Source organism: Rhipicephalus microplus, chromosome 8 (assembly GCF_043290135.1).
Source record: "Rhipicephalus microplus isolate Deutch F79 chromosome 8, USDA_Rmic, whole genome shotgun sequence".
NCBI classification, from domain to species: Eukaryota; Metazoa; Arthropoda; class Arachnida; order Ixodida; family Ixodidae; genus Rhipicephalus; species Rhipicephalus microplus.
In genome coordinates, this window is record NC_134707.1 from 90850010 (window position 1) to 90875988 (window position 25979).

At 42.9% G+C, this 25979-nt stretch overlaps 1 protein-coding gene across 1 annotated transcript in view; it reads left to right on the forward strand.

The window, feature by feature from the left end:
* The window catches only part of LOC142769238 (uncharacterized), a 55817-nt gene that overhangs the window by 13769 nt on the left and 16069 nt on the right, over positions 1–25979 (forward strand). Inside the window, exons 2-5 of the mRNA XM_075872308.1 lie at positions 589–1673; positions 19938–20085; positions 21683–21802; positions 23639–23758. Of these exons, the coding sequence (XP_075728423.1) occupies positions 20062–20085; positions 21683–21802; positions 23639–23758 (264 nt within the window). The 5' untranslated portion in view covers positions 589–1673; positions 19938–20061. The remainder of the gene's footprint in view (positions 1–588; positions 1674–19937; positions 20086–21682; positions 21803–23638; positions 23759–25979) is intronic.

A 25979-nucleotide genomic window follows, 5' to 3' on the forward strand; every position in this document is an offset into this window, starting at 1 on the left:
GCTCGCGCGCCTCCACATGGCGTGGTCAGTGATCGTATAGTGTTCTCTCTCTAGCATGGTGGCTCACGAGCGCTCGCGTTTCTTTTGGGATTCGGGCGTCCACACATCTTGTGCTTCCACCGCAAGTTTGATCTGAAGTTGTGGTGGTTAAACACACATCGAACGTCATTTCACTCGCTGCTGTGGCCACGTTTACGAAAAAAAGCAGGCTGCTCACGCACGAAGAAGCAAAAATAGTGACAGTTCGCAATTTTCTTGTGTATATATGTGCGTTCACTTTGGGCATTTTTATTTTTGTTTTAGCAGCATGCTTTAGGTACTGAGCTGTGAAATTTGGTTGTCCACGCTGATACTGTTTCTGGTCCTTCCTTGCACAATTTCTGCTTGAGGTGTTCGCTACTTGTTTCGAGCTGTTTGCGGCTATTTGCGTGGTATTGCAATTAGCTGCTGTAGAATTTATTCCCTCATCTTTGTGGCGGATTAATGCACAATGAGAATGCACCTCTGAGAATACACGTTTCAATTTCGTGTGATATTGATTCCTAAAAAGAGGGATTAACTACGTTTTTCTTTCATTATTTTTCGCAGCACACCCATTTCTACTGACAAGTCGTCCCTCGTTCGCGACTACAATGGTGGCAACTACGACAAAACCTGCCACTGCAAAATCGCGACTACGACCGCAACAACTCCTACTACGTCGAGCCTGAGTACATCACGCACGATGACACCAACCACAGCGACGGCAACCACAAATACTGCATCCCCAGCGTTAAGAAGCATGACTACTACCACCATATCAACCACCACAACAACCACTAAAACAACAACCCCCACCACCACCACCAGTAAACCAGATCAACTACGACTAGCACTGCAGCAAACCCGACGATAGCGAGGAAGACTGCAGCAACCACGATTGCGCCTACCTCAACGACTGCAACCACTGCTACTACAACCTTAGCAATGAAAACCACCATGACTACGCCCACAACAACCATCGAAACAACCGCCACTACTGCAACTACAACGATGTCGACCACGACTACGACAACAGCAACCCCGACTATAGCGAGCACGAGGGTATCATCCACGATTGCGCCTACCCCAACGACTGCGGCAACTACTACTACAACATCCACAACGATAAGAACCACGAAGACTAAGCCACAACTGCCACCAAGGCAACTACCAGTACTGTAAGAACAACGATGTCAACCAAGACTACGACCAAAGCAACCCCGACTATAGCGAGCACGACTGCAACATCCACGATTGCGCTTACCGCAACAACTGCAACAACTACTACTACACCCACGACGATAATAACCACCACGACTAAAGCTGCAACAGCCCCCAAAACAACAACCATTACCAAAATGACTACAACCACTACGACCACAAGAGTCCTGACCACAGCGAGCACAGCCCGAGCAACCCCGATTGCGCCTCTAACAAAGACAGCTACTACAACTACTACACCCACAATGACGAGTACCAGCACGATTCGATTAGAACCTCAAAAACCACCAAAACACCCTTGAAAACAACAACAAAGACCACCACGAGTCCAAGTATTACGACTACAACCACATCAACCATGACCACTGCAAGCACAATTACTACTAAAACTACCAGTACTACGACGACAACAACCACAAAACCAACCCCAGGTAAGGGACCATTCTTCATGTTCATCTGCACGTAAAATGTCGCACAGATATAAGCATTTGAAGGAATGAGTGAGATACATAGCAGTACTGTGCAATTTCATTTGGTTAATACAATAGCGCACAGTGTGGATCAGCCAACACAATCAGAAAACAAAAAAAGACTAGTCAGTATTGGAATCACTCGTGACAGCAGGCTTCAGTAATACTTACGCACTTTAACGTCAAAGCGTTACCTTACTGCGTTGATAAAAGCAGGTAATAAACAGCCTCCTTCAAAAGCCGTGCTAAGAAAGCTCGTGACTTTGTCACCAGAACTCTCAGCTCTCCGAGCTTTAGCGTCGTTCTCCAAAAAAAAGCATGTCAACGTATGCAAAATGCTCACTTACTACCCGCCAAATGCGACGTGCATCACCCGATGTCCATGGACCGCTGCAAAATGCGCAGTCACTCGTACTGTAATACTGTTCCCCACAGTGACTTAGGTGTGCTCCTGCGGCTGTGTCCATGTGGCCAGTACCACTTATCTTCTTTTTCCTGTGCAGTTTTCTTACTCAGACACCTTGTACCTTTTTATGTTAGGTGGCCTTGTTGAGAAACACTCACGGTATACACCAAACACCATCTGTCCTGTGTATAAGAATCACCCCAAAAACCCGCTGCAGAGACAGCAGCTTTGATTTGACTGAGAAAAGCATACCGCACATAGAAACAATTAACCATATGCATAAGTGGGCCGTTTTCTGCTCCTCGTTACAATTGACGTAGCGTCTACAAAGCAAGCTTTACAGTTTGGTTATGTGTTAATGAAAAAACTAACAGAAAATAAATTGATATGGACTGAGGTCAAGAAAATGAAGCGTGTTGTTTCGTTCAAATCTCTCTATACGACTGCTTCTTACCTTTTGATTTTTTTCAATCAGTACATAACCCAAAATTGTACGTTAATCAACAGCCCGTCTGCCTTATCACTAGTGCTTCGTAACGACTCGACGCCCATGTTGCACTCGACGACAAGCCTCCGCAAGAACAACCTGACCAAAAGCGACGCTTTCATGTTCCCATCTCAAAAGTATGATCAGGAAATTGTGTGCAACGTTTTTTAGCGTTAGCTACACAGGCCTCGCTGAGCCAATTTCGCGTGGCACTGCTCTGCGCATAAGCAATGATCCTCCGCCGCCGCCGCGCGCGGCTCGCCGCCGGTGTGCGCGCAATTCGATGCGCTGCGCAGACGATCAGTGGTGTCACGCACCGGAGCCGGCACCTCCCTCGCACTCGGCCGCGGCCGCGCGCTACTCGCCGCCGATGGTGTGCGCTTTCCAGAGGAGTGCCGTCATAGCCTTGGTAGACATATGGACGCCAACGCGCGCGCCTTCCCTGTGCAGTCGCCATCTGACACTGGGCTGGAGCCGCTAGATAGCGCCTCTGACTGGCGTTTGCCACTGTGGTATAGCCTTGGAGGAGAGTGCAAATTGTGCTCAACGGTGCAGTAGAGCGGAGAAGCTTAACTCATCGGATCCCGAAGTAGTTGCCCGGAAAAATAAATATACATGTGCCACATATTACGTATACCGTGTGTCTGTCATAGGAACAGCTGTAAGCATAATATCTAGAAAGCTAAGAATTATCAGCTGAACCTTTGCTAACGCTACGTATATCCTGGCGTAGCTGAGATAAGCCACTGCCATTTTTTATCTGTATACGCGTATTGTGGTCACAAGTCACACGATAGCACGAGTTAAGGGGAATGTATGGTAGCGTAAGCGACTCGGGGAATGTCCTTCCGCGTTTACGGTATGCGCGGGTTTGTGCGATGCGGTGAAGGTTGACTGAACGAGTGTGCTGGTGTCATGTGCCTCTAACAAGTGGCAAAGGCGGCATAGACAGACAAGATAACTTGGTCGCAGAACACTGACTGCTGTAAAACTTTAGATTCATTTGTTGAAATTGTCTTTCTTTATTTACAATTGCATGAGGAACAATTGAAATACTCGAAAAATTATAAAACAATCGTAACGTCAATCAATATTTATTTTGTAGTTCGCATACTGACAGCTTCGAAGCATTGTGCTCCGTAGTTCAAATGAACTGGTACCGTTCGGTAAGGGTTATTGGGAGAATTCCCGAAAACAGCTCTACAGTTTTGCACATGTATAAAAGACGTCTAATACATGTCACACTAAAATATTCTTTCGACCTTCTCATCTGTCCTTTTTTATCGTGTTTTACAATGAAAAGCAGTCGTGCATGTGTGCATCAGCTTGCAATTGACCACACGTGCGACATCGTACGCAACTGCTTACGTGTAACTAAGCAAGTATGGATGCATACCCAGAGCAGCCATCTTCTCTTTTCTACTACATGCCCCCAGTGAAGGCCATTATCTGCACAGTCGGCAAGGGAGCGAGTTTTGCAGACATGTACCCACCGGACAAGTACTGCGATTACATCTTCTACACCAACGTGATCACTGCCCATGGCCAAATTCACTCCGAAAAGTACTCCAGCAGCTGGTTTATTTTCCTACACTCAGTCAGAAAGTATAAGCTCATGGAAACAGGAATATCATTCAGCTTGAAGTACGTGATCAACGTTGTCGATTGTTGAGGACATATAAAGTACCCGGAACTTTGCTTAGAAAAAAATGTTTAATAATCGATTTTGAGCACTTGGTACTGAACTATGGGAGAGCAGTAAGCTATCCCTAAATGAGAACATGTCCACAAAAATGTGTTTAGAAAAAAACTGGTGAATGATTTCGAGTACTTGGTACTCTACAAAGGGAGAGCGCAAGGCCATACCGTGGGCCTCGATACTCAAAGAACGACAAAGAAATCCACGCATATTCACGAAGTGTATGTTGACGATGGGGCAAGGTAGTGTGCAACCGATCATGAATCACGACCTTCCATTTGGTTAACGTTAACAGCATTTTATTTTGCTCTACCTATCTTTTTGTTCTGTCATATGCTTCGATTGGTGGGTGGCTGAATGTCGCTTTTCTTTCGATGTTGGGGTCTTATATTTTGTTTATTCTATTTAACAATCTTCCGAAAATTTTTGTATGTTCACAGATGTATCGGTTTAGACGTGTGCTGTAGATGCCGTGCGGCTGCTTAGAAACGAAGACATATTGTGCAGTCTTAAGGTGCTCTGCCCTTGATAATGCATTTTCACACAGACATTTGCGTATAATACATGTAATAAGGCAATGAAAGGGAGCTAGAAGAAAACAGCACACGAGGCGTTAACGAAGAAAAATATTCCTAAATAACAGCACTGCAAATAGTTATGTGGTACTACATTAAGGTTTTGAAAAGATATCTGAAATTTGCATTCATGAATTTCGCGCCGAAGGCCCACTCCTTAACGTTAATATGACTTCCCGTACATACGTGGCTTTTATTGCTATATTTCGTTGCAATGGCTCAACATCCTACGTGAGGTAGCAGTACAGAGCAAGGGACACAATATTAAATTGTGCAGTTGAATTACACCGACAGAGAACTGCGTAGGCCCTGTCAGACCTAAAGAAATATTGTTAAAAATAAACATATTTTAAGGTGGTGCCGACATATCATCAGTGTGTCGTGTGGCCTCAAGCCCAAAAGTTGTCGTAATTTGAGCAGAGTAGGTTAACAATAAAATACAAGTCATTTTCCTTTTGATTGTCCCAAAATTACACAGCCAAAATAAAGATACTTTGGTTACGTGAGGAAGTGCGCTTGATTTTGTGGCACGTCACGTGCAACGTCAGGCAAATTTTTAATATGAGGGATACAATTGTAGTTAAAATTTATGTTAATATTTACAATATACAACAGCCATTGTATTTTCCAAGTCGAAGAAAGAATGTCGATATGGGTATTCGCTGAGAAGCACAGCATATGTAACGATTTCGGTACCGTAGAGTGACAGCTGGTTGCATGATGCCTGGTTCCATGAAAACAGCTTGCATGACAGCTGGTTGCACAGTCGGTTATTAAAAATAGTGGTATATGAATTTCTTGACACTTGTAACGGTAATAGTTTGGTATCCAAAGTACAGAAATCAATGCCCTTTCATCTTGTCCAAACAAAATACAGTGAAAGAAATACTTCCAGGAGTACCGCGAGCTAGCATATTGGGGCCTCATACTACTCAACATGCATATCTGTGATAAAACAAATGTTGATAACGACGCTAACTTTATAATTTTTGCAGATGACACTAGCATTTTCTTGAGATAATGCTCTAAACACTCTGTCGGTCATCTCTAATACTGCACTGAAATGCCTGAGCGTACGGAGCTTTGTTAATTCTCGAAAACTGAACACGGCACAACTGATGTGGTTGTTCTTTTCAGTCGCAACGACATAGTTTTAAAAATTTTAGATTGAAGTTTGCATCTCACTGCATAGAACTTGCATCAAACGACAGAACTTTAAGAGTTCTTATTTGTAACAATCTTATTACTTGGAACGACCCCCTCGATCATGTTGGCACACGTTTAGCGAAAACGAGCGGGGTGTTATGTAAACTGCGCTATTCGCAATGCACACGAACTCTAGGTGGCGCGCGTGGCGATTCAAGATGGAGAACCGAGAGATGATCAACTTGTTCCTCACTGCACGTAGCGTGTCGTAGCAGGCCGGCCTTTTGTAGTCTCTGTCAGAGTTGATTCTGAACGGCTGTGAAATGCCGCTGCCTTTTAGAAAGCAGCTATCACTAGCGAATATTATGGCACACGTTGAAGCTTCTGAAAAAAAGGATTCGGTGTCTCATTGAGGGAGAAGAGGTTTTGAACGCCGGCCACCTTATTTGTTGTGGCGTCAAAGCATGAAACATTGACGCCGTTGCCATTCAAGGACTCTGCCTGCAAACGTCCCATGTTCGAGGGAAGCCTCATGAGCTGGAGCTTGTTTTCGACGTGGAAAGTCGCGTCAAGGTACGTACTACGTGAGCTTTATGTGGTCACAGTGGCTGCGCATATGTCTACACTGAACCGTCACATACCCTATGTAAATATCGATGACTAGAATGTTCAATAAGTAATGCGTACGTGCTCGACATCGTGCCGTCACGAACATTAAGTGCATACGCGCTTATCTTACCGCACAGTATCTATAAAAACGACGATATGGCTATGCGCATTTTTGGAGTAAACCAGAAAAAGTACGCTGTTCTTGTTTGCAAATTGGATTATGGTCGAAGGTAGTTAGTGCACAATATAAGACAAAGATTAGGTAGCGTTTGCAAATTGGATTATGGTCGAATGTAGTTAGTGCGCAATATAAGATAAAGATTAGGTAGCTAGCGATGGCGCGGAGCTGCGGACCCTGTTACGTTCGTATGCAATGAGCCTGCGAGGGGAAGGACGTGTGCCTCAGCGTGCCGCCCATGAAATTTGCTTATTCTGTTTCGCCTGCCTCAGCAACGACAACAAAGCAAGATGCTTGGGGTGGGGTTAAAAGCACCATCGTACGACCTACATGGGTTAGAAAAAAAGCACCGCGAATAGCCAAAACCCAAGCATTAATGGGTGTACGTCACGATGAATAATTATTGTATTGCGCTCCTGGTATTCCGTTGAGAACGAAACAGGCTGTATCTTGCCATTTTTTCCTGCATTGCGAGCTGCACTTCTGTACTTCAAAATTTTATTGTATTTTTGCCAAACTATCAAACACTCAAAATCTATGCACAGCGGCAATAAAATGTTTGTATGATGCAAGTGATCAAGCAGTGTTCTTAACTAAATTTTAGCCCACTATGATTATGGCGCTCTTAAATAGTGAAACGTTACACAAAGCAACCAAATTTTTTGTTGTAAACAAAACGGCTGTAGTAGGAATACCTAAATACAGTTTGCAGATTTTATGCTTTTATAACTGACCCAATTAAAGCATTTTTAGGTAAAATTTGGGTGGTTATGGTGCCTGTGAGGATACCGTGGACCAAGTCTGACAGTTTCCATCCGCCATCTGGAAGCAGCTTTCCTTTCTGAGCCTAGGTGACTAACGCAGTAGTGCAATCTTTATTTGGAAGAAGTGTTACCATGTTCTCAAAGGTGGCTTATGTGCATAACCTACTTTCTTCTGCAGGGCCACTGCTCCTGCAAGGCGGGAAACTCTGAGCGTTGCGAACATGTGATTGCAATGTTGCTACATGTGAACAGGCAAGGAGCAGTTTTCTCATTTTATTCAATATTATAAAACACCAGCCAAGCATGCAGATAGCAAAACAACGCGATCTAAACTTCCATCAATGTTTTCAACAGTGATGAAACTTGTAGCTCGCCGCTTTGGTTCACACTTGAAGGTAAAACTGGTATGTGCTTATAAACTCGGCAGGGACTTGGAAAGAATGAACAGGAACAGGCGCGAACTTCAGCTTTTATTTATCATCAACCTACAATATATATTAATGATACAGACATTTGCAAGTGCACGTACTCACAAGGTCATAATCAAACAGGTTACAAAAAGGCATACAAAAATTTGCACTCACTATCAAAAGATGATACTGATCTGTCGCTATCACAAGTATTGCCTCTTACAGCAACTCGCCTTCTCACACTCTCAGGCATAGCATACACACTATTCGAATCCATGGTGTCCAAAACTCAGAAACAAACAAATATTAGAGGTGGTTCTAATTTTCCTTTCGACACTTTCGGCTTATGGCTTTTAATGCTGCAGCAGCCAGAATTCAAATGCACTGATGCTTCTGGTGCCTCTAGTATGAACCAATGGGGCTACTATCTCAACAGAAATTGTTCGTAATCTCTGATGGTAGTACCACAAGCTGCACCACCAAAGATATTTGTGCGAAAACCTTTCGAAGCATTTTTCTTTCAATTTGCCTCTCCTCAATCAAGTAGCTCAAAACTGACTGCACACAAATAATTTGTATTAGTAGCTAAAGTTACAAATGAGTGAAAAAGTAATTTTATGGTTCACTATGGTCTCTTTATGCTGTTTGGTTTATGCCAGATTCACTGCTAAAGACTCATTGATACAGAGCAAAATAAATTCTCAAAACCGGGAACATTGACGTGCACAACAAAATGCTCCAGATATTTGTGTAAAAGGCATGTCTCAGAAAGTGAGCCAACATCAAAGGTTACTACCCAGTAAACCTTTACGTGTGACTTTGCAAAATATGCTCGACACGTGCTTCCCAAGTAATCTATTTCGCAGCACTGCAATGTAGCAGAAGCTATCTTGAGTGTTGTTTGTGGTTCCTTTCATTTTATTAATAGGACTGGCACCCAGAACTTGGACCTGCTGACGTCTACTGAGGTTGCACACGCCTGGGGCAAGTTGAAGACAAATACACTATATGAGGCCTGTAAACTCAAAGAACTGTGCCACGTACAGTCCAAACCGCTGCCAATTCTGGGCACCGAACAACAAGAGGAAATACGTCAGCGACTGATTGCGACAGCACACGAGAGTGCATTGGCGCTGCATCAGCTTGGCAGAGTGCACTATATTGAAAGCAATCAAGTCAAAATGATGCTAAAGATACGCACAAATGTTGTACGCACACACAGTCACACGTGTTTTACATAACCACTTGTTAAGAGTTCCTTAACAATTCCAACAGCAATGTGGATATTACCAACATCAGAAGGGGTTAACTGATATGTATCCCTTATGCATGCGAGGACAGTAGTCCTGGCTAGTGCCACCTAAACCAATTTTAGAGGATGGCGCCTAACTCCAAATGATGTTAACTCGACATGATGCCTGCATCATTAGAACACATGGGTAATATTTAGGTTTATATAATTAGGTAGCAAGCATCCCAATTGACACTGCACTGGCATTATGGCTACACAGGGCCTTTTTCTAAAACTGTTTCGAGACCTGGTGTGGTACTATGGTAGAATGTTTGAATGCCCCAAAGAATCAACAATGTTTGTTCTTGCCATTCCTGGGTAGATAAAAACTGTCAATCACCTTTCTCGCATTACCTGTCTACCGCGACCCATGATAACAGGTATGGGCCACATGTGTCTTGAAGAAAGGTTTAGACGATGTGCGTGACATGATTGTCCCGTTATTCATATCATGATCAGCCACATATATTCTCAAAACTGTCTTATCCTTCCATGCTAATTTTGGTCTACCCCAAGTCAAGAAGGCGATCAGGAGGCATAGCATCCAGGCGTAGGCGGCGAGACAGATAGCCTGCAGTTCGCTAAGAAATACTTCCAGTTTAAGACAGAAGATCAATTCTTCCTCAAATAAACCAAACGTGAATACGAAGCTACCGAACTATAATGAGGTAATGACAAAATGTACATGCTTCGCTAAACAAATGTGAAAAATATCAACAATTGATAGATTATTATCATTTAGTTCCACTGCAAGAATATGCTAATGCACAAAATGAAACAAACCTAAACGCTTTACATGCAGTAAAGAAAAAATGCATGCTACTGAAGCCTTCGAATACATGGGAGATATGGGCCTACCCTCTGCCCTTAAGATATGTGTAATGTCACTCGTCATATCGTCATGTGCTCTTTACACGGCCATGGTGTGAGCTGTCGGAAGCGTCAACGGGCTTGCGAATAATAATGCGGTAGTATTGAAGAGCTCGTTGAACAGAAATTCCGGCGTCGGGATCGTTGGTTGTGAGTGATTAATCCTCTTGTCCATGATTGAAAAATCGAGACACATGCGAATAAAATAAATAATGAATTTCCGAGTCCGAGTGAGGATTGAGCTCAGGCTATTTGCGTGGCTAGCAGGTGTTCCACCCCACAGCTATGCATATGCTTAGGAACACACCGAAAATAACTTCCTCCGCTCGGAAATGCAGATGAAATAACTGCAGTTGAAACACACGTGTCCTGAGTGGGGGGGAGGGGGTACAACTGTGCATCGACATAGAAGAAAAGGAAGATGGCTTACGTTTTCAATTCTTCTTAGGTGATTGCCCAAGAGACCCTTTGTGTCGGTCCATTAACTCAATAGTCTTTACATATCACAATGGTGTGTTATCCCTCATGTGGTGGTGCTCAGCTTCTTTAGCTTCCTCATTGACCTCAGTTTCTGACTACCTGTATAATAGGTTCTACTACATTTCATTGCGAACACAAGTTCCATAATATCACTCGAACCTTTTCTCAGAGAGAATAGAGGCGGATAGATTAACAATTCCACCAATCACAAGAAATATTTCATCAAGGGCGCCGACGACTTCCCAAGGTACAGGTTCCTTCAGAACTTTATAAACTTCCACCCTCTCGATTGCACGCTCGACGTGAACACGTGCCCTGGCTATTTTTAGAGTCTTTTCTGATTCTTTCGTCCGTGAACTGCAGGTGTCCACGAATAAACGGAGGCTGCACAACCCCCAGCCCAAAGTTTTTTGCTTAGCGAGCCCAAGTTGAAACCTTTGTCAACCATGACATCATCTTCAAAACTGTCGAGTTTTTCTAGAACTCCCGCTTTCTCTGCGCAAGTCCTGTACAATGCTCGGCCTCCGAAACCACAGCTCACAAATGTAATTAAGCCAGCAGGTTAGACGCCAACAAGAAGATTTCCTTTGTGTGTACCTTTGTAATGAGAGTATGTTGAAATTCTACAAGAAGCACAGTGCGATTTTTCTACTGCAACCTCTGTGCAGTCTAGCAAAATACGTACCTCTATATTCTTCAAAGCATTCAGGCAGATTGCTTGCAATTTCTTGTTTGTTTGGCCATGGAATTGCACTTTTCAGTACCGCTTCAAGGTTACACCCTGTGCTGTAGAAGTGGCGAGAGATGATTGTGCGGTTCACAGAAAATAGTGGTGCCATACACACAAATGGTAAGCAAGTTTTCAATCGCACAAGAACGAGAATGACTCGTTCAAAAGTAGACACTTCAGCTACTATGTCTTCAATCCTGCTCACTTCATTACTAATGGCTACAAGCAAAGTCATTGACGACACACCAGTAAAAGCAAGCACAGTATTATCTGATGTCAGCATATCTACAAGTCTGAACTGCTTCCTTATAACGCAGTCTACATCGACCTGGATGCCTTTGTCTCGTGTGCACATGATGTCTGGTACATCCTTCATGCACTGCAAAAGCTGAAGAAGGGCTTCTGCAACCTCCACTGTTGATACAGCTGTAGCAGTTGCACCATTAGCACATGGATGTGATGCAGTTTCCTGGCCCTGCTCTTGTACCTGCACGCAAGAAAGATTTCCCATAAAGACAGATTCAAGCCAATGCAAAAGTGCTGAGAATCTTCTCATTCTTAGAAGAAATGACGTCAAATTGATTTAGCTTGTTTTGGATTAATTGCTATAAAAATCAATTACATAGCTCGTTCGGCTTTGTAATTGTTTTTCAATGCTTCATAGCATCACTTGTATACCTGGTGCCTAACGACTTATGATGCGTGCCATAGTGTGATGCCATGATCTTATACTGTTTATATCAATTTGTGCATACGGTTGAACCATTTTACAAGAGGCATAAACCGGGAGGCAATTCTTGTCATGTACATGAGATGTCTCTTATGAGCAGGGCACCACGTAAACATTTTCCTATGAACCCCTATATAAATGTACGCACACAAGTGTCTCTTATATCCTATTGTTTTTTACATTAGTGTCTCTTATAAATGGGTTCGACTGTATCAGTGTTCTGGCCTTTGACTCCCTGTTTATCTTGTCGGCTGCTGGACTCATTGTATCTGTGAAAAAGTGGCATGTTGAGATTTTCGACTACGGAGGAAAATATGAGAAAGTTTAAGGTACATGCTGCAACAACCCTATTTTGAAACAAGAGTATGAATAATTGCAATAGGTTAAATGTGGCGTATTTTTTTCTTGAAGCGTCTCTAAAATCAGTAGAAGTTTTCACTTTATATTCGATGATAGTGCACAAGTTGATTTGCATTCCTTGAGCCGTTTTGTAATTTTACCCTGTGCATACCTTGCATACTAGCTCGTGCTGCTCACTTAATGCTCCGCTGTCGTCCTGCCAGCTATTAATCGTGCAAATATTGAAGGTTACATCAGTGTACGGCTTATGGTGGTAAAAAAGTTGCCAGAGGGCGTAACAATGCTTTGAGTGATACGTGCTTCAAGCTATTGACATAACGTTGTTGTCTCTGGTTAGTATAAATCCTTATTTTAGTTTCCAAACGTTCACCCTGGATGCATACAACTACCATAGCACTACATATTACAGCATATGATTGAGCCTTTATATCACAAAGGGCTTCATCGGGGTTCTCTTCACAAGGTGACACACGCACAGGTTGAGCAGGCTCCCAACATGTTTTTTGAGAAGCTGATCCTGCACAAAAGTAAAATGAAAGAATCCGTAAACATTCTGCATTAAAAAGAGTATACAAACACAGCGACAGCTCAGAGTGTACTTACGATATGTTGAACATGCAAGCCTGAGGCAGTTTATATTAAAGAGTGATTGAAAACTGCTTTATCTTGGCCATAGCACGACATGGGTATACTTTGAATAGTTGTAGATTGGTTTACATTGTCTAGCCCCAGATGAGTGCAAGCAGCTCTACTGAGCAGCACGTTTTTATTCTTGCTTTCAGTGATCTTGTCTAGCCATGTGAGTAACGCTTTAAATTAGCCCTGTTGCGTCCTGAATTTCAAGTTATTATCTGGCATCAAAGGTTGGCGAACTCACAAGTGAACTCGCTCAAACTCGAAGTGGCGAGTCTGTGTATGAGTGAGTCGGGGTAAGTAATTTAGCCAATTTGAGTTCGATTGAGAAATTGTTTTGTAAGCCTGAGGCCGAATGAGCCTTAAGAGCAAATTATATTTGCCGAGCGTGAGTGAGCTCCTTATGTTTTGCTGACATACGTCTGGCATTAATACATCTTGTGACCACCTAAAATGACTGCAAAGAAGCTAATTGTTGGAGACTAAAGGAGTGTAACTGAAAGCTCTCCCTTTCTGTCCTGTCATTTATTCACTGCTTGAGCTGGAGCACGAGAAAATGCCGTTTGGACAATGTCACAAGCCACATTCTATGCCTCTTTAGTTTTTTTTTTTTGCTGCAGACTTTTTACAACATGCACTCGAAACTGCACAGCAGCTCTTTCACGTCAAATAGTCAGAGCGATAAGTTTTGCCTGCCAATCAGTCTGGCTCGTTTACGGTTCGTCAACCATGCATTTCTGCAGCCAGCTGTTGCATTTTTTGAAAGACTTGGGCACTTTCAAGTTTCTTTCAAATATGATTGCAACATACAGACTCATTACAAAAGACAGAGACACAAAGGCAGTGTTAACTCTATATAAGGACAAACCAAGACACAAAAACGCGCTCTGTGTGTGTCTTTTTTGTGCGTTTGTTTCTCGAAGTGGTGAGTGCACGTTTCAACAAATGGCTAATATTGGTGTCATGCACTTATGACACTTTTTACGAGTTTCGTTGTGTGCATTCTTAGCAGATCCATGTCGCACAATTCAGTGGTAGCCTTAATGTCGTTTAGCGTTGTTTTGCAGTGTCTGCAACATCATGGTAGTTGCAGAAGAAATTAGAATCCTAACAAATCTAGGAGAGATGAAACCTTTGCCTATGAATAGTGTAGAGATCGTTGACAGCCAGAAGTGCTTAAATAGCTTGCAGCACTTCCAGAACAGAATTGAATTGGTTTGACATTACACAACTGACTATTTTCTTAAAACTGACTGTCTTACATTTTAGTTACATTTCTAGTACATCGGGCATCTATATCTCCTCCTCTACAAGCTGTTCTTGTCAGTTTAATCAGTGTGGTGGTTTGCTGCACATGCTCTCTGGCGTATTGCATCCGGCTAAAGATACTTTCCGAATCAACGCATTGTTTGGTGGCCTCACTCCCTCTGTTGGCAATGGTTTAAGAGTATCCAAGATTCTACGCTCGGAACGGCTTTGGCAGGCTCGCCTGTACCGTCAAGCCCTGCAAGTACAACTTCTCGGGAACGATCGCACAGCAGCTAAACAAAAGAAGTGTCGTAAACTCTTCAGCCTCGTGGACCCTGTCCTGTCCCTTTTTAGCTGTGTTCGCGCGCTGAAAAAAACGTTCAAATGTGACTATCTACGGGCTTACTATCTTTTCTAATCTAGCAGAACAAATGCCGACTAATAAATAATATACCACAGTGCGACCCACTTATGGTCGATTCCGCCCCGCCGCGGTGGTCTAGTGGCTAAGGTACTCGGCTACTGACCCGCAGGTCGCGGGATCGAATCCCGGCTGCAGTGGCTGCACTTCCGATGGAGGCGGAATAGTTGTAGGCCCATGTGCTCAGATTTGGGTGCATGTTAAAGACCCCCAGGTGGTCGAAATTCCCGGAGCCCTCCACTACGGCGTCTCTCATAATCATATGGCGGTTTTGGGACGTTAAACCCCACATATCAATCAATCAATCAATGGTCGATTCCACAGCCTTCCAAAGTTTCTTTGTTGTACGCCCTGTGTGGCGTGTCATAAAAAATGTTAATAATAACAAACATACTATGCTCATGTCTACCAGAGTCATGGGCATCTCGCGCTGTTGCTTCCTGAATCCTTGCCAGGTCTTCTTTTTTATGTGTTCTTATGGGCAAGCTCCGCGAAGGCACAACAGTCTTCTTCAGTCGTCTTCAATTACGCGCCCACGATTTGGGATCTACATAAAATGAGGATTGAAATGAAATCCTGCAATGTCATTTGCCACAAGAACAATCTAATTTAGTACATTACAGAACAGCACATTTCGAATACCTTACTGTTAAATAAGCATTCAATGCATGCATGGTAGCCAATTATTTTACGTAACTCTGCATTCATAACAATGCATCGGCCATTGGTGGAATAAAAAACTAAAATGTTTTGTTGATTAAACCAGATTGTTAATGCACACTACTGAGACTTAAAAAACCAGTCGCAAAGCTAACGCGCTAAAAAGCAAAGCCTGTGTCACAAGGAAATTTTTCTCGCGATCAGGGCCGATTTGCATCGGGCTCGGTTCAGATCAATCGTCTCTACAATGCCACTTGCGAATAAGTGTGATTCGGATTGATATGATCACGGTTTCGTTGACGTCTGCACCAAACATGATCCGGACAGTTTTTTGCCGTGTAACAGCGGTCAGTGTTGATTACGAAATCTGATCCGGATTGGCCCTGATCGGAATGAAAGAGCCCGCGAGGAAAGACATCTCAAAGTGCAGTCGCGCATTACGGTCTGTTAAAAAGACCGACAGAATGCGGAAATTAACAATCCCTTCATTATATGCGGGCGACAGACGCCCATGCACTAGCTTCCTAACTCTCCAAAAGCAACAATCAAGTGTTTCTCATCCTTCACACTTCTCATCCTTCACCGCTCTGTTTGTGCAGTGACGCACGCAACAAATCCTCTTGCTTTTCGATTTTTTTGCCATTGCGTGCATGAAACAATATCGTAAGAGCGTAATCTTTATGCTTTCGTAACAAATGTCAACAATTAGCATTTGTCTTACCAATGCTGCTCCAGAAGAAGTCTTCTGTGACAAAATGTGCGCTGCAAACCTTCATTTTCGACGCCCCAGGCTTGCCTATACGGAGCTTCACCACCCACTCCTTCTTGAGTCGCATGTTTATCAGAAACGAATGAAGGCTTATCTCATCCTTCACCGCTCTGTTCGTGCACTGAGGCACGCAACAAATCCTGTTGCTTTTAGATTTTTTTGCCATCGCGTGCATGAAAGTTGGTAAGAAACGAGAACCCCGCCTGGCTGCACTCCTCAACTGATTATCTCTGAGATTTTGCTCTCGCCGGCCGCTACGTGGCGCGACCGTCTGTGTGCAATGCGAATATTTCACCGCGCAGCGTTAAATGTGTTATTTATAACACAATATTTTTCCAAACATAGCGTATAGTCACTCAGTATGAAGTGACCCTACAAAAGTCAATTTACACAGCTTCAGGTGCTTCAGATAAAAACAATTCACCATGTTGCAAATGCTCAGTATGAAACCCATACTGGAGAATTATTTTCCACCCTAACGATCTGCAATTTTAAAAATTCCATAATCTTAACATCGCTATAAAATGGCAACAGTTCTTTTGATGCAACAACCATGGTTTTTGTCGTTATGCAACCTGACTTTGCCTAAACTCATCTCATACAACAAAAAAAAAAAAAAAAAAACGACAGCCAAATCCCTCATATCTTTTTCACGCACGAAATATGGAATGAGCAGCCTATCATACCGTGTGCAACGCTTGCTCAATGAATATGAAAAGTATTTGCAGTAAAATGGCATGTGGTTGAGTACTTACGATCAAAGCAGTAGTGAGCGTTACGTTGTTTATACCAATTTGCCCGTTCCTGGTATAGAAGCGTTTCAGATCTTTTTTTTGTAGTTTAAATATACAGACTATTCAGATTCATATCAGCATATTTGGGATGTTCATATATGACACATAATGATCTTCATTGCGTATATATATTCTGTACCTCTCATTGGTGCAAATATTTTTGTGCATTTCCATTATTCTACCTTTTCATCGCTTCTCTTATGCACTGTATTATGATTTTTTTCCTTTTGTTTTCGCAAAGAAACCACGTACTTCATACTTTTCACGAATTTATTTGAATGTATATGTTTATATATGTTAACTTCTCAGTCAAATATGAGGACTGGAAAAGTAAAAATGCACAATTAGAGATGTTTAGATGCATGCTAGGTAGTTTTGTGGCTGTCAAGAATTCTGGCAAGGAACTTTTTCAAGCCGCTGAGTAGGAGCGTTTTGTTGTTGTCCTCGTGCTTATATCTTGCTGTATGAATGCCAAATTCATTTATTTATTATTTGCCTACTTATTTATTTATTTATTTATTTATTTATTTATTTATTTATTTAGTGAATCAGGCTTCGAGCTTCGTAATATTTGCTGGGCGTAATGCAGGATTCTATAACGACGTAGTAGTGGTGAATAAATGCATAAACAATAACTCCTTTCGTAACGATGCAAGGCTTCGCGCGCCTTTTGTGAGAGCAGGGAGCTGTCGATTGCGTGCGGAAAGACAACTTCACCCACGCCCAGGCAGTCGTTTTTGAAGTCCTTCTCGCAGCCTGACGACTCTTCAGAGCGCCTTATTGAAGTTTATATACTGTCGGAGGAGCAAAATACGCAATGCACTCATTTCATCCATATACGGTTTTAGAAAACATCAAGAAGTAGTATAACGCCTAAAAAGATAATATTTGGTTATGATTTATAAAGCTAGTAAAACTACACTATGCTGCACATATAGCCACTTCGCTATTGATACAGTATAATGTTAACGTCAGAATGTCGAACTTGTAGTTGCCGCAGAGGTGCACTTACGCAGTAATAGTAACCGACAAAAAATATTTGAATATAAAGGAACCCGAACCTTGTCATCACCGTTCTGCCGCACTTATCTCCGCGGTTAACACTGGTGTTTTGTCTGCTGACATTTACCAAAGGGCTCAGCTCGCCATTTCGATTACTCACCATTGTGTGTTAGTTACATTTGTAACTTCCACGTTTTTGAGCTAGAAATATACTGCTTTGTATAAGCAGTCACTGGCTTTATTAGTTTTATTAGTTTTTATTACGAATTTAAGGACAGCAACAATTACTTACTGGTGATAATGTGATGATAATGATATTGCAGTAATGTCATGTAAGCACAAACTTGTTTACTTCGGTTTCTTTATTATCAATGATGCTCCTTTCAGATTCAAGACGTTTTTTTATTTTGTCGAAAAGAATACACTAATTAGAGGAAAGTAGAAATATTTTTCAACTTCGCCGTGATTTCTCGTTCATGGTGAACAAGACTCCCGTGATGAATTTACTCGGCGTCTCTGATTGACTTTTTTGGTTATCATGACCAGATGACATTTCTTCTGACCTGTGAAGCTGTCGTTTCTTAATCTGGCCTAAACATTTATTCATTTGTTCATTGCAACGGTATCATATAATTAACAGGATGATAGTTTTCTTATATACTACAGTTCACACACGCGTCTGAAATTTGGTGGACAAGTGTAAAAATCTCATGCATAACCTAGTGTGAACACCCCCAAGCCGAATTAAAATTTTTTTTATTCCTCAGTACTTCAGCTTCAATTGCGATCGCTTTATATTGAAGTATGTAAAACAATAATTTAGGCTTTTTCAGGCATCATTGCACTGTGCGGAAAATCTAAATGAATACCTGGAATATATGTATGCTAATTAAGAAATCTTTTCAAGATACAATTTTTTGAAAAGTTCGACTCACCACGCATTTCTTCTATTGACTAGTTGGCTTGCATACCGCATCAAACTTATAGGAAATTGCCCTTATTGAACCAGTACATTTTTAGAACACTGTTGTTATTCCAGGCCCTGCAAAAGAATGCAGGATTTTACCGTAAAGTGCGCGACTTTGGTGTTTATTCTACCAATATGCAGCAATTGCATAACTTAGTATGTCTATCCGTATAATTCATTGAATCTTTCTCTTGAAAAAACTTCTCGCATGAGAATTCATTCTGGTATGTAAGCCCTGTACTTGTATTCAGTAAGTACTGTGATTTCTTTTTTTCCTCATTTCTGGCTAGCGGAGAGGCGAACGATATATTGCATGGGAGTAGATTGGAAGGCTTCTGCTACATACAGTTCTAATTTGTGGCCTCTGCAGTGAGAACCTTCCCTATTATAAAAAAAATGTGTTGATTTCATGCACTGTTTCCATTGACCAGCCTCGATTTATATGTGGGGTTTAACGTCTCAAAACCACCACATGATTATGAGAGACGCCGTAGTGGAGGGCTCCGGAAATTTCGACCACCTGGGGTTCTTTAACGTGCACCCAAATATAAGCACACGGGCCTACAACATTTCCGCCTCCATCGGAAATGCAGTCGCCACAGCCGGGATTCGAACCTGCGACCTGCGGGTCAGCAGCCGAGTACCTTAGCCCCTAGACCACCGCGGCGGGGCTACTGACCAGCCTGCTGCGGTAATATTATGACAGTCTTAGCACTGTATTAAACTTCATAGGAAGAATCGCGACCTCAGATCGTTGTGAGAATTCTGGCAGGGCCACTGAAATTAAAATTTCCACTGTCCACATCAAGTATAGTACATGAGTAAGCCTGCCGTCATTGCTAGCACTGTGTCAAAGAACGCTGTTGAGTGATAGTTTATCACGGACATATGACACACTAGGACATTCTTTTTAAAACATCTACTTAAAAAAACTCATTGTGTTGAGTAGGCATCTATAAAAGTTATTAGTGATTGCAGTGCAAACTTCTCATGCAGGAACGTTACGGCAGCCGATTCGGACGACGCCACAGGTGAACTGGACGAACTTCGTAGGCAAGGCATAAGACATTATGGCCTCCTCACCGTGCTTGAGCTTCAAAGTGAATTCAGCTCTACAATAATGTCCTCGAAACCTGTCATTAAGGTGCGTGTGATAGGCGTTGATTTGAATGGGGCCTTTGCTTAGGGGCCGGCAGTAGCTCCGCAACACATTGCCTTAATTTTTCTACCCTAAACGTGCTGCCAACAATTTTCCGTGCAGTAAATCACCGCATCGATCGTGCAGAACAGGCATTTGGTGTTCGAAGCACTGTAGCCTAAGTCTTGCAGATTTATGCATAGATGTGCCTCGATGGCCTACCAGAGAAAAACTGGCTTGACGTGGTTTTCCTAACTGAAGCCTTTCTTCAATAGATTTACCTCGGATAATCTTTATTACTGTTTCGGCTGCGCAAAGTAGCATGACGTTAGGAAGGTTAGGTGCCATCGCAGTTGCGTTTTAATTTAAGTCAAGCAAAACCATCATCCCATATTACAGTGGTATCAAAAATGAAGGAAATTTTTGCGTAATATTTGTCTAATATTTTGAAGGTAGTTACTTCGTTGCATAACTTCAAACATAGTGTGAATTTTCGGGACAAATGAGTGCTCACTGTGTGTTAACAACATAAAAGTTTAATTGCTGGTGGAAATTCAGGAGCATACAAAAGAGGCAACCACTACTATTCATTAAAAAATCGTTCTATTTTACGAGAGCGTAGTCGATGTTCTCACGTTTTGATCACATGTTAGGCTGACTTGGTGGGCTTCACTTCGCTTCACTCGTGTTACGTAATGCTACCTCTTTTCTTTTTCTTCCTCCATTACGCTGACCAAGGCTTCCATGTCTGCACATACGTTCATACCGGGTCTGTAGCTCAGTCAGTAGAGCATCCAACGCGTTCTTCCCTTGTCGCAACTTGGGTCAATACCACCGCAAAGCTGTCGTTGTGTCCATCTTACTATTTTGTTCGGTCTATATTGTAGTTGCTACAATACAGTTAAAATTTGGAAGACTCTTAGGCTTCAGCTTTAGGAGTTCAACGCTTAAGCAATATCATGTCCCTATAGTCAGTGCTAGAAAACATTATTGCGCGTAATTCTTTTCGAACTTGCCATACACCCACTACGTGGTCTTAAGGGAGTAGGTGCAGTAATGTATGTGCCTTATGTAGTGGCAGCCCGGATTTGAACTATCAATTTTATATGATAATCATATTTTCTGAAACCCATTTGCAATATATCGTTGTATTACGCAATATACTATAGTATTTCACGTTGTATTGCAAATCATGTAGACAAAATGCGTGTGTTTGTAAGCATGCAAGTCACTTTAATTGCTTTTCCGAGCAAAAGTTATTTTCGCTGCATTCACTAGCAGAATGGGGGCTGTCTGGAAGATTAGCGGCTTGCCACACAAACGACCCGGGTTCTTTCCCCACTCTGACCCAGAAGGTTTATTCATTTTTTATTTATATCTTTCTCAATTTGTCGGTCACGCACAACATGATGTTTTTTTTTTGCTCACAACCAATGACACCGATGCCAGATTTTATTCTGTAACTAGCTCTCCAACGCAATCACGTTAAAATGCTACAAACAATCACCCGTAGACCTTCTATAGCCTCAATTTTTTTGTTTTATTTGAGGCCTCGTCTCAAATAGAACACCCTGCTTCACTTCCCATCTTCTTGTGCTTTCAGAAATTAATGAAGGAGATGCATGGGGTGGACCGCAACGCCAAGACGGTTCTCGCCATCGGATCATACGACTACTGTCACAATTTTGTAAAAAGTCAAAAGATACTTCACCGACGTGGCCAAGTAAGTAATCTCAAGTGCCCTGCTTTTTGTCCTCTTCCTTTTTATAGAGTGCATCTCAACGTGGAGAAGTTAAGCCTGGCGAGGAGTTGCATACCCATTGGTGAAAAAGTCTGCTAAAGCAGTCGCTTCGAACATACTACCTCCAATGATTTACTTTCAAAACACCAAAAAAACGAGAAACCGAAATAACTGCTCCATAAATTGAATGGCTTGGTGATTGGGATTTTTCGGTCGTCTTGGTGAACTCCCTATCTACAGTATTCAAGGTTGTACTTTGTCAATAGCTTTAGATAAAAATTGATAATTGAATATCAAATGATTTTCATGAGTTAACATTCGTATAAGTTCAATAGTGAAGATAGTTCGCCACTGACACTGTTGCTTCAGTGACATGGCAGTGTTAAACAAGACGCGTCCATCGTGTGAACAATATGACACTTGTTGCGCCGTAAGTGTATAGACTGCATGCCTCTGGGCAATTGTATGATGAAAACAAGACAAGTATGATCGCTGTTCTTAAGTCTGATTTTTTCTGCAATTTATTTTCTGGCAGTGTTCAAAAATATTCGAAAAATATTTGGTATTTCGAATATGTGCTATTCAATTCAAGTGCCGAATGAAATAGAACTCTTTTCGTTTTGTTATTCAAGATTTTAGAATACTAGCCCACTCCCAGTCGAAGCTTTGTTTGCTGCACCACAACAGAAAGCAGGACTTCTCATTCGTTGTTTTTATCATTTGTGTCGTCCTCTTCTCTATGCACAACATGCTCTCGTGTGGTGCAAAACTTGTATTGGTGATTGCTCCAAACCACAAACTTATGTCTCTACGCCCCGGCCGATAAAATAGGTGCAGACTGAGCAAACTTTCGTGAGTGGCCCCGCCGTGGTGGTCTAGTGGCTAAGGTACTCGGCTGCTTACCCTCAGGTCGTGGTATAGAATCCCGGCTGCGGCAGCTGCATTTTCGGTGCAGGTGAAAATGCTGTAGGCCCATGTGCTCAGATTTGAGTTCACGTTAAATAACCCCATGGTAGAAATTTCCAGAGTCCTCCACTACAGCGTCTCTCATATTCATGTGGTAGTTTTTTGACGTTGAACTCTACATATCAATCAATCGATTAGTGCGAGTGTTCATTTGTAAACTTCGTAGCAGGGTCGCTTCCACGGTTCTGAGTTTTCCATGTGAGGATGAGTATATTTGCCCGATTTCATTACATGTATATGGGAATACCCTTAAGAAATGCAGACGAGCTCCTAAGGAAATGGCCAGAGATGTGGCCGCGTATTTCGTCGTGGTCCGTGAAGAAGGCTATTTCCCTCGAAGCATGATTTATGGCACTGCAGTGCAGCGCTGCAAGAGCAAACCGTGTGGCTTCCACTTATATTTCACGGGCTTTTTCAAAATGTGGAAAACATACCCATGCAGCATGTACATTGCCCCAAACAATTGAATCTGTTAATTCAGAATGCCTTCTACAGCGCGACGAAACACACGTGGCTCTTAGTTTGAATGACTTGACGAGGTAAGTGCAATACAAGACATTTCCTAATAAGGCACACATGACGGCTAATCATATGTTGTTTTTTCTCATTTAGTTCCGGTGAACCACTATTCTGAAAGCGCATGTGAAATAACATCTCTCTCTACTCATTGCCTACATAATCGATACTTATTGTGTATTAATTCTACTTCTCAAGTACACGAACTGTTGACGTATTCTGGCATGTGTCTGAGCGTACATCCGCTACGCTTGCTTGGTGATGCCAGTAAAGCTAGATCAAAAGTATATGCCGTCCATGCACTTAATTATAATCGCCGTTTTTTTTTCGTTCCAGCACATTCTTAGCAGATATATATGTTTACATAATTTCGACGGGATGGAGTGCTTCCAAGGTACGCTGTGTTGCCGCCCTCCGAGTGTGATAACGACATTTAACACGCAGTTAATTGGTCTGGTAAGTTTTCTTGTTTCATGTATAAGCCACCTTCTCAGCTTACTTTGTCATTCCTGCATGAAAGAGCTGCTCGAGGTGTTAAATGTGCCACTAAGCATCGCAATATTCTTTGTAGGATCAACAGAATAGTAAGTACATTGATAAATTACTTTAGACTTAGCAGCTATATTATCACAACACTCATTTCTTATATTATCTTTTGTTGCAATGGGTTGTCGCCCACAACGTCTGTCGGGAAACCCCGCTACAGTGGTCTAGTGGCTAAGGTACTCGGCTGCTGACCCGCAGGTCATGGGATTGAATCCCAGCTGTGGCGGCTGCATTTCCGATGGAGGCAAAAGTGTTGTAGACCCGTGTGCTAAGATTTGGGGGCACGTTAAAGTACCCACGTCGTCGAAATTTCCGGAGCACTTCACTATGGCGTCTCGCATAATCGTATGGTAGCTTTGGGACGTTAAACCTGACATATCAATCTCTCGGAAATGCTCAGTACTACATACACTTCCCTGTTAGAGAAGGTTCCGGATTATTGTAGAAGATTCTGTTAATATCGCGCGCAAGACGCGAACAGTCGACGTTGTTTCAGTGCTTGCGTGACGGCTAGTGATAAGACGGGTGTATTCAATATTCAATGGCAAATGTTTAAGTGCCGACGCGCTTCGCCGCTTGTCGGTTGATCGACGGCTGACGCTCTGCTCCCCTCAATCTGTGCCAGTGACTTTCTGTACATCGACTACAAGTTCGGCCACACAGTGTCATCTTCGTTATAGTTTGCTGTCTTCGTGAATGTCACGACCCCGTGGCCATATAAACTATAGCGCTATTGATATTACGACAATATATTTTATTAGGAACCTAAGAAAGCAACTGTAACATAATACCTGGTTCGAAGGCGTTAGACGCAGACGACCCGTTTATTTAGCATGGAGCCCAAGCTGTCCATTTCTAGCGCGTGCCTATCTCCCCTTCGTCCTCTTTGATAGTCTGGCCCGCTCCAAGAGAATATTCTGCAACATCCTCTCAGGGGCCCCAAAATGACTAGCACACTTCTATGAAGTCTCGACCACTCCAGGTTGTTCTGAACCGGATTATTATTCAAACTCATCCCAGGGTGGCCAAAGAGAATTGTACTCACCGAGAACGCCGATCGTGTTGAAATGCACTTGTTTTGCTACCGGGAGTGCCTGTGCACTACGGCCGTCAATTCGTGGCTGTCGCACCCCTTGCTGTCTCCGGAACCGATGCTGATGGGACGGAGGGTGCATGTTCTTGAGGTGCATTAGGCTGACGTGCTGGGCATGCAGAATTATGAAGATACGATGCCTGTCGTCGTGGTTGCCTAAAAGGTGGCTGGTCTGAGACGAGTTGTTCAAGTATGGCGTCACCATGGACACGCTGTCGCTGACGACGTCGTCGCACACGGCATTGACGAGCATCGGCGTGTTTGTTCGGCGGCTCCGCGTATTCCAAGGTCTTGCCGCTAGCAACCGCGTAGTCAGGCTGGTGGCACTTCTTTCCTGAGATCCAGACACCTTGCTCCCGTACAGATAGATCGTGGTGCTTGTTTGAGGTTCGTGAAGACACTTTATCGCTCCTGATGGCAACAGAACGCCACATCGAAGATATGTCTGTGTGCGTTGCAGGAAGATTGTTGCTGAAGACTAACAGTGTGCTAGACGGGCGCTAGATTCTGTCAGACGACAAGGGTTCATGTGCCATCCTGCCAAGCATTGTCTCTATTGCTGTTAGTGTTTCAGTTACGCGGTCCATTTTGCTGGTAGTGACCTTCCAATAGGCGTCGGATCCTATGATGACACTGATCTCGTCCAGTTGCCACGTACTCGGTTGAAAGTGGTCAGCTACGTTGTACTCCCGTTCGAGAAGTAGGTGCAAAATGTTGGAGGTGAGTGGTTAGCTTTGTGACAAGGCAAATTTCAGGAATCGTCAACGCTTGTAAGGTAACCGTTGAATCGTCGAACTGGCTTCGAAGCCGCACGTTGACACGCTTGGTGCAGAGTCACCTTCGTGACTTGAATTCTCCAAAAATGAGAAGAGAGAGCTCTTCTTTTCTCACGACGGAGCACTGAAGAATCCTTGCCAGGTCTGCACGAATGTAAGTGCGCTGACTGCCGCTGTTCAGCAGTACCCGCAAGAGAAGTCGGTGGTCTCCAGACTCTGTGCCCAAATTCGACCTGTCTAACAATACGCGTGTGAACTCAAC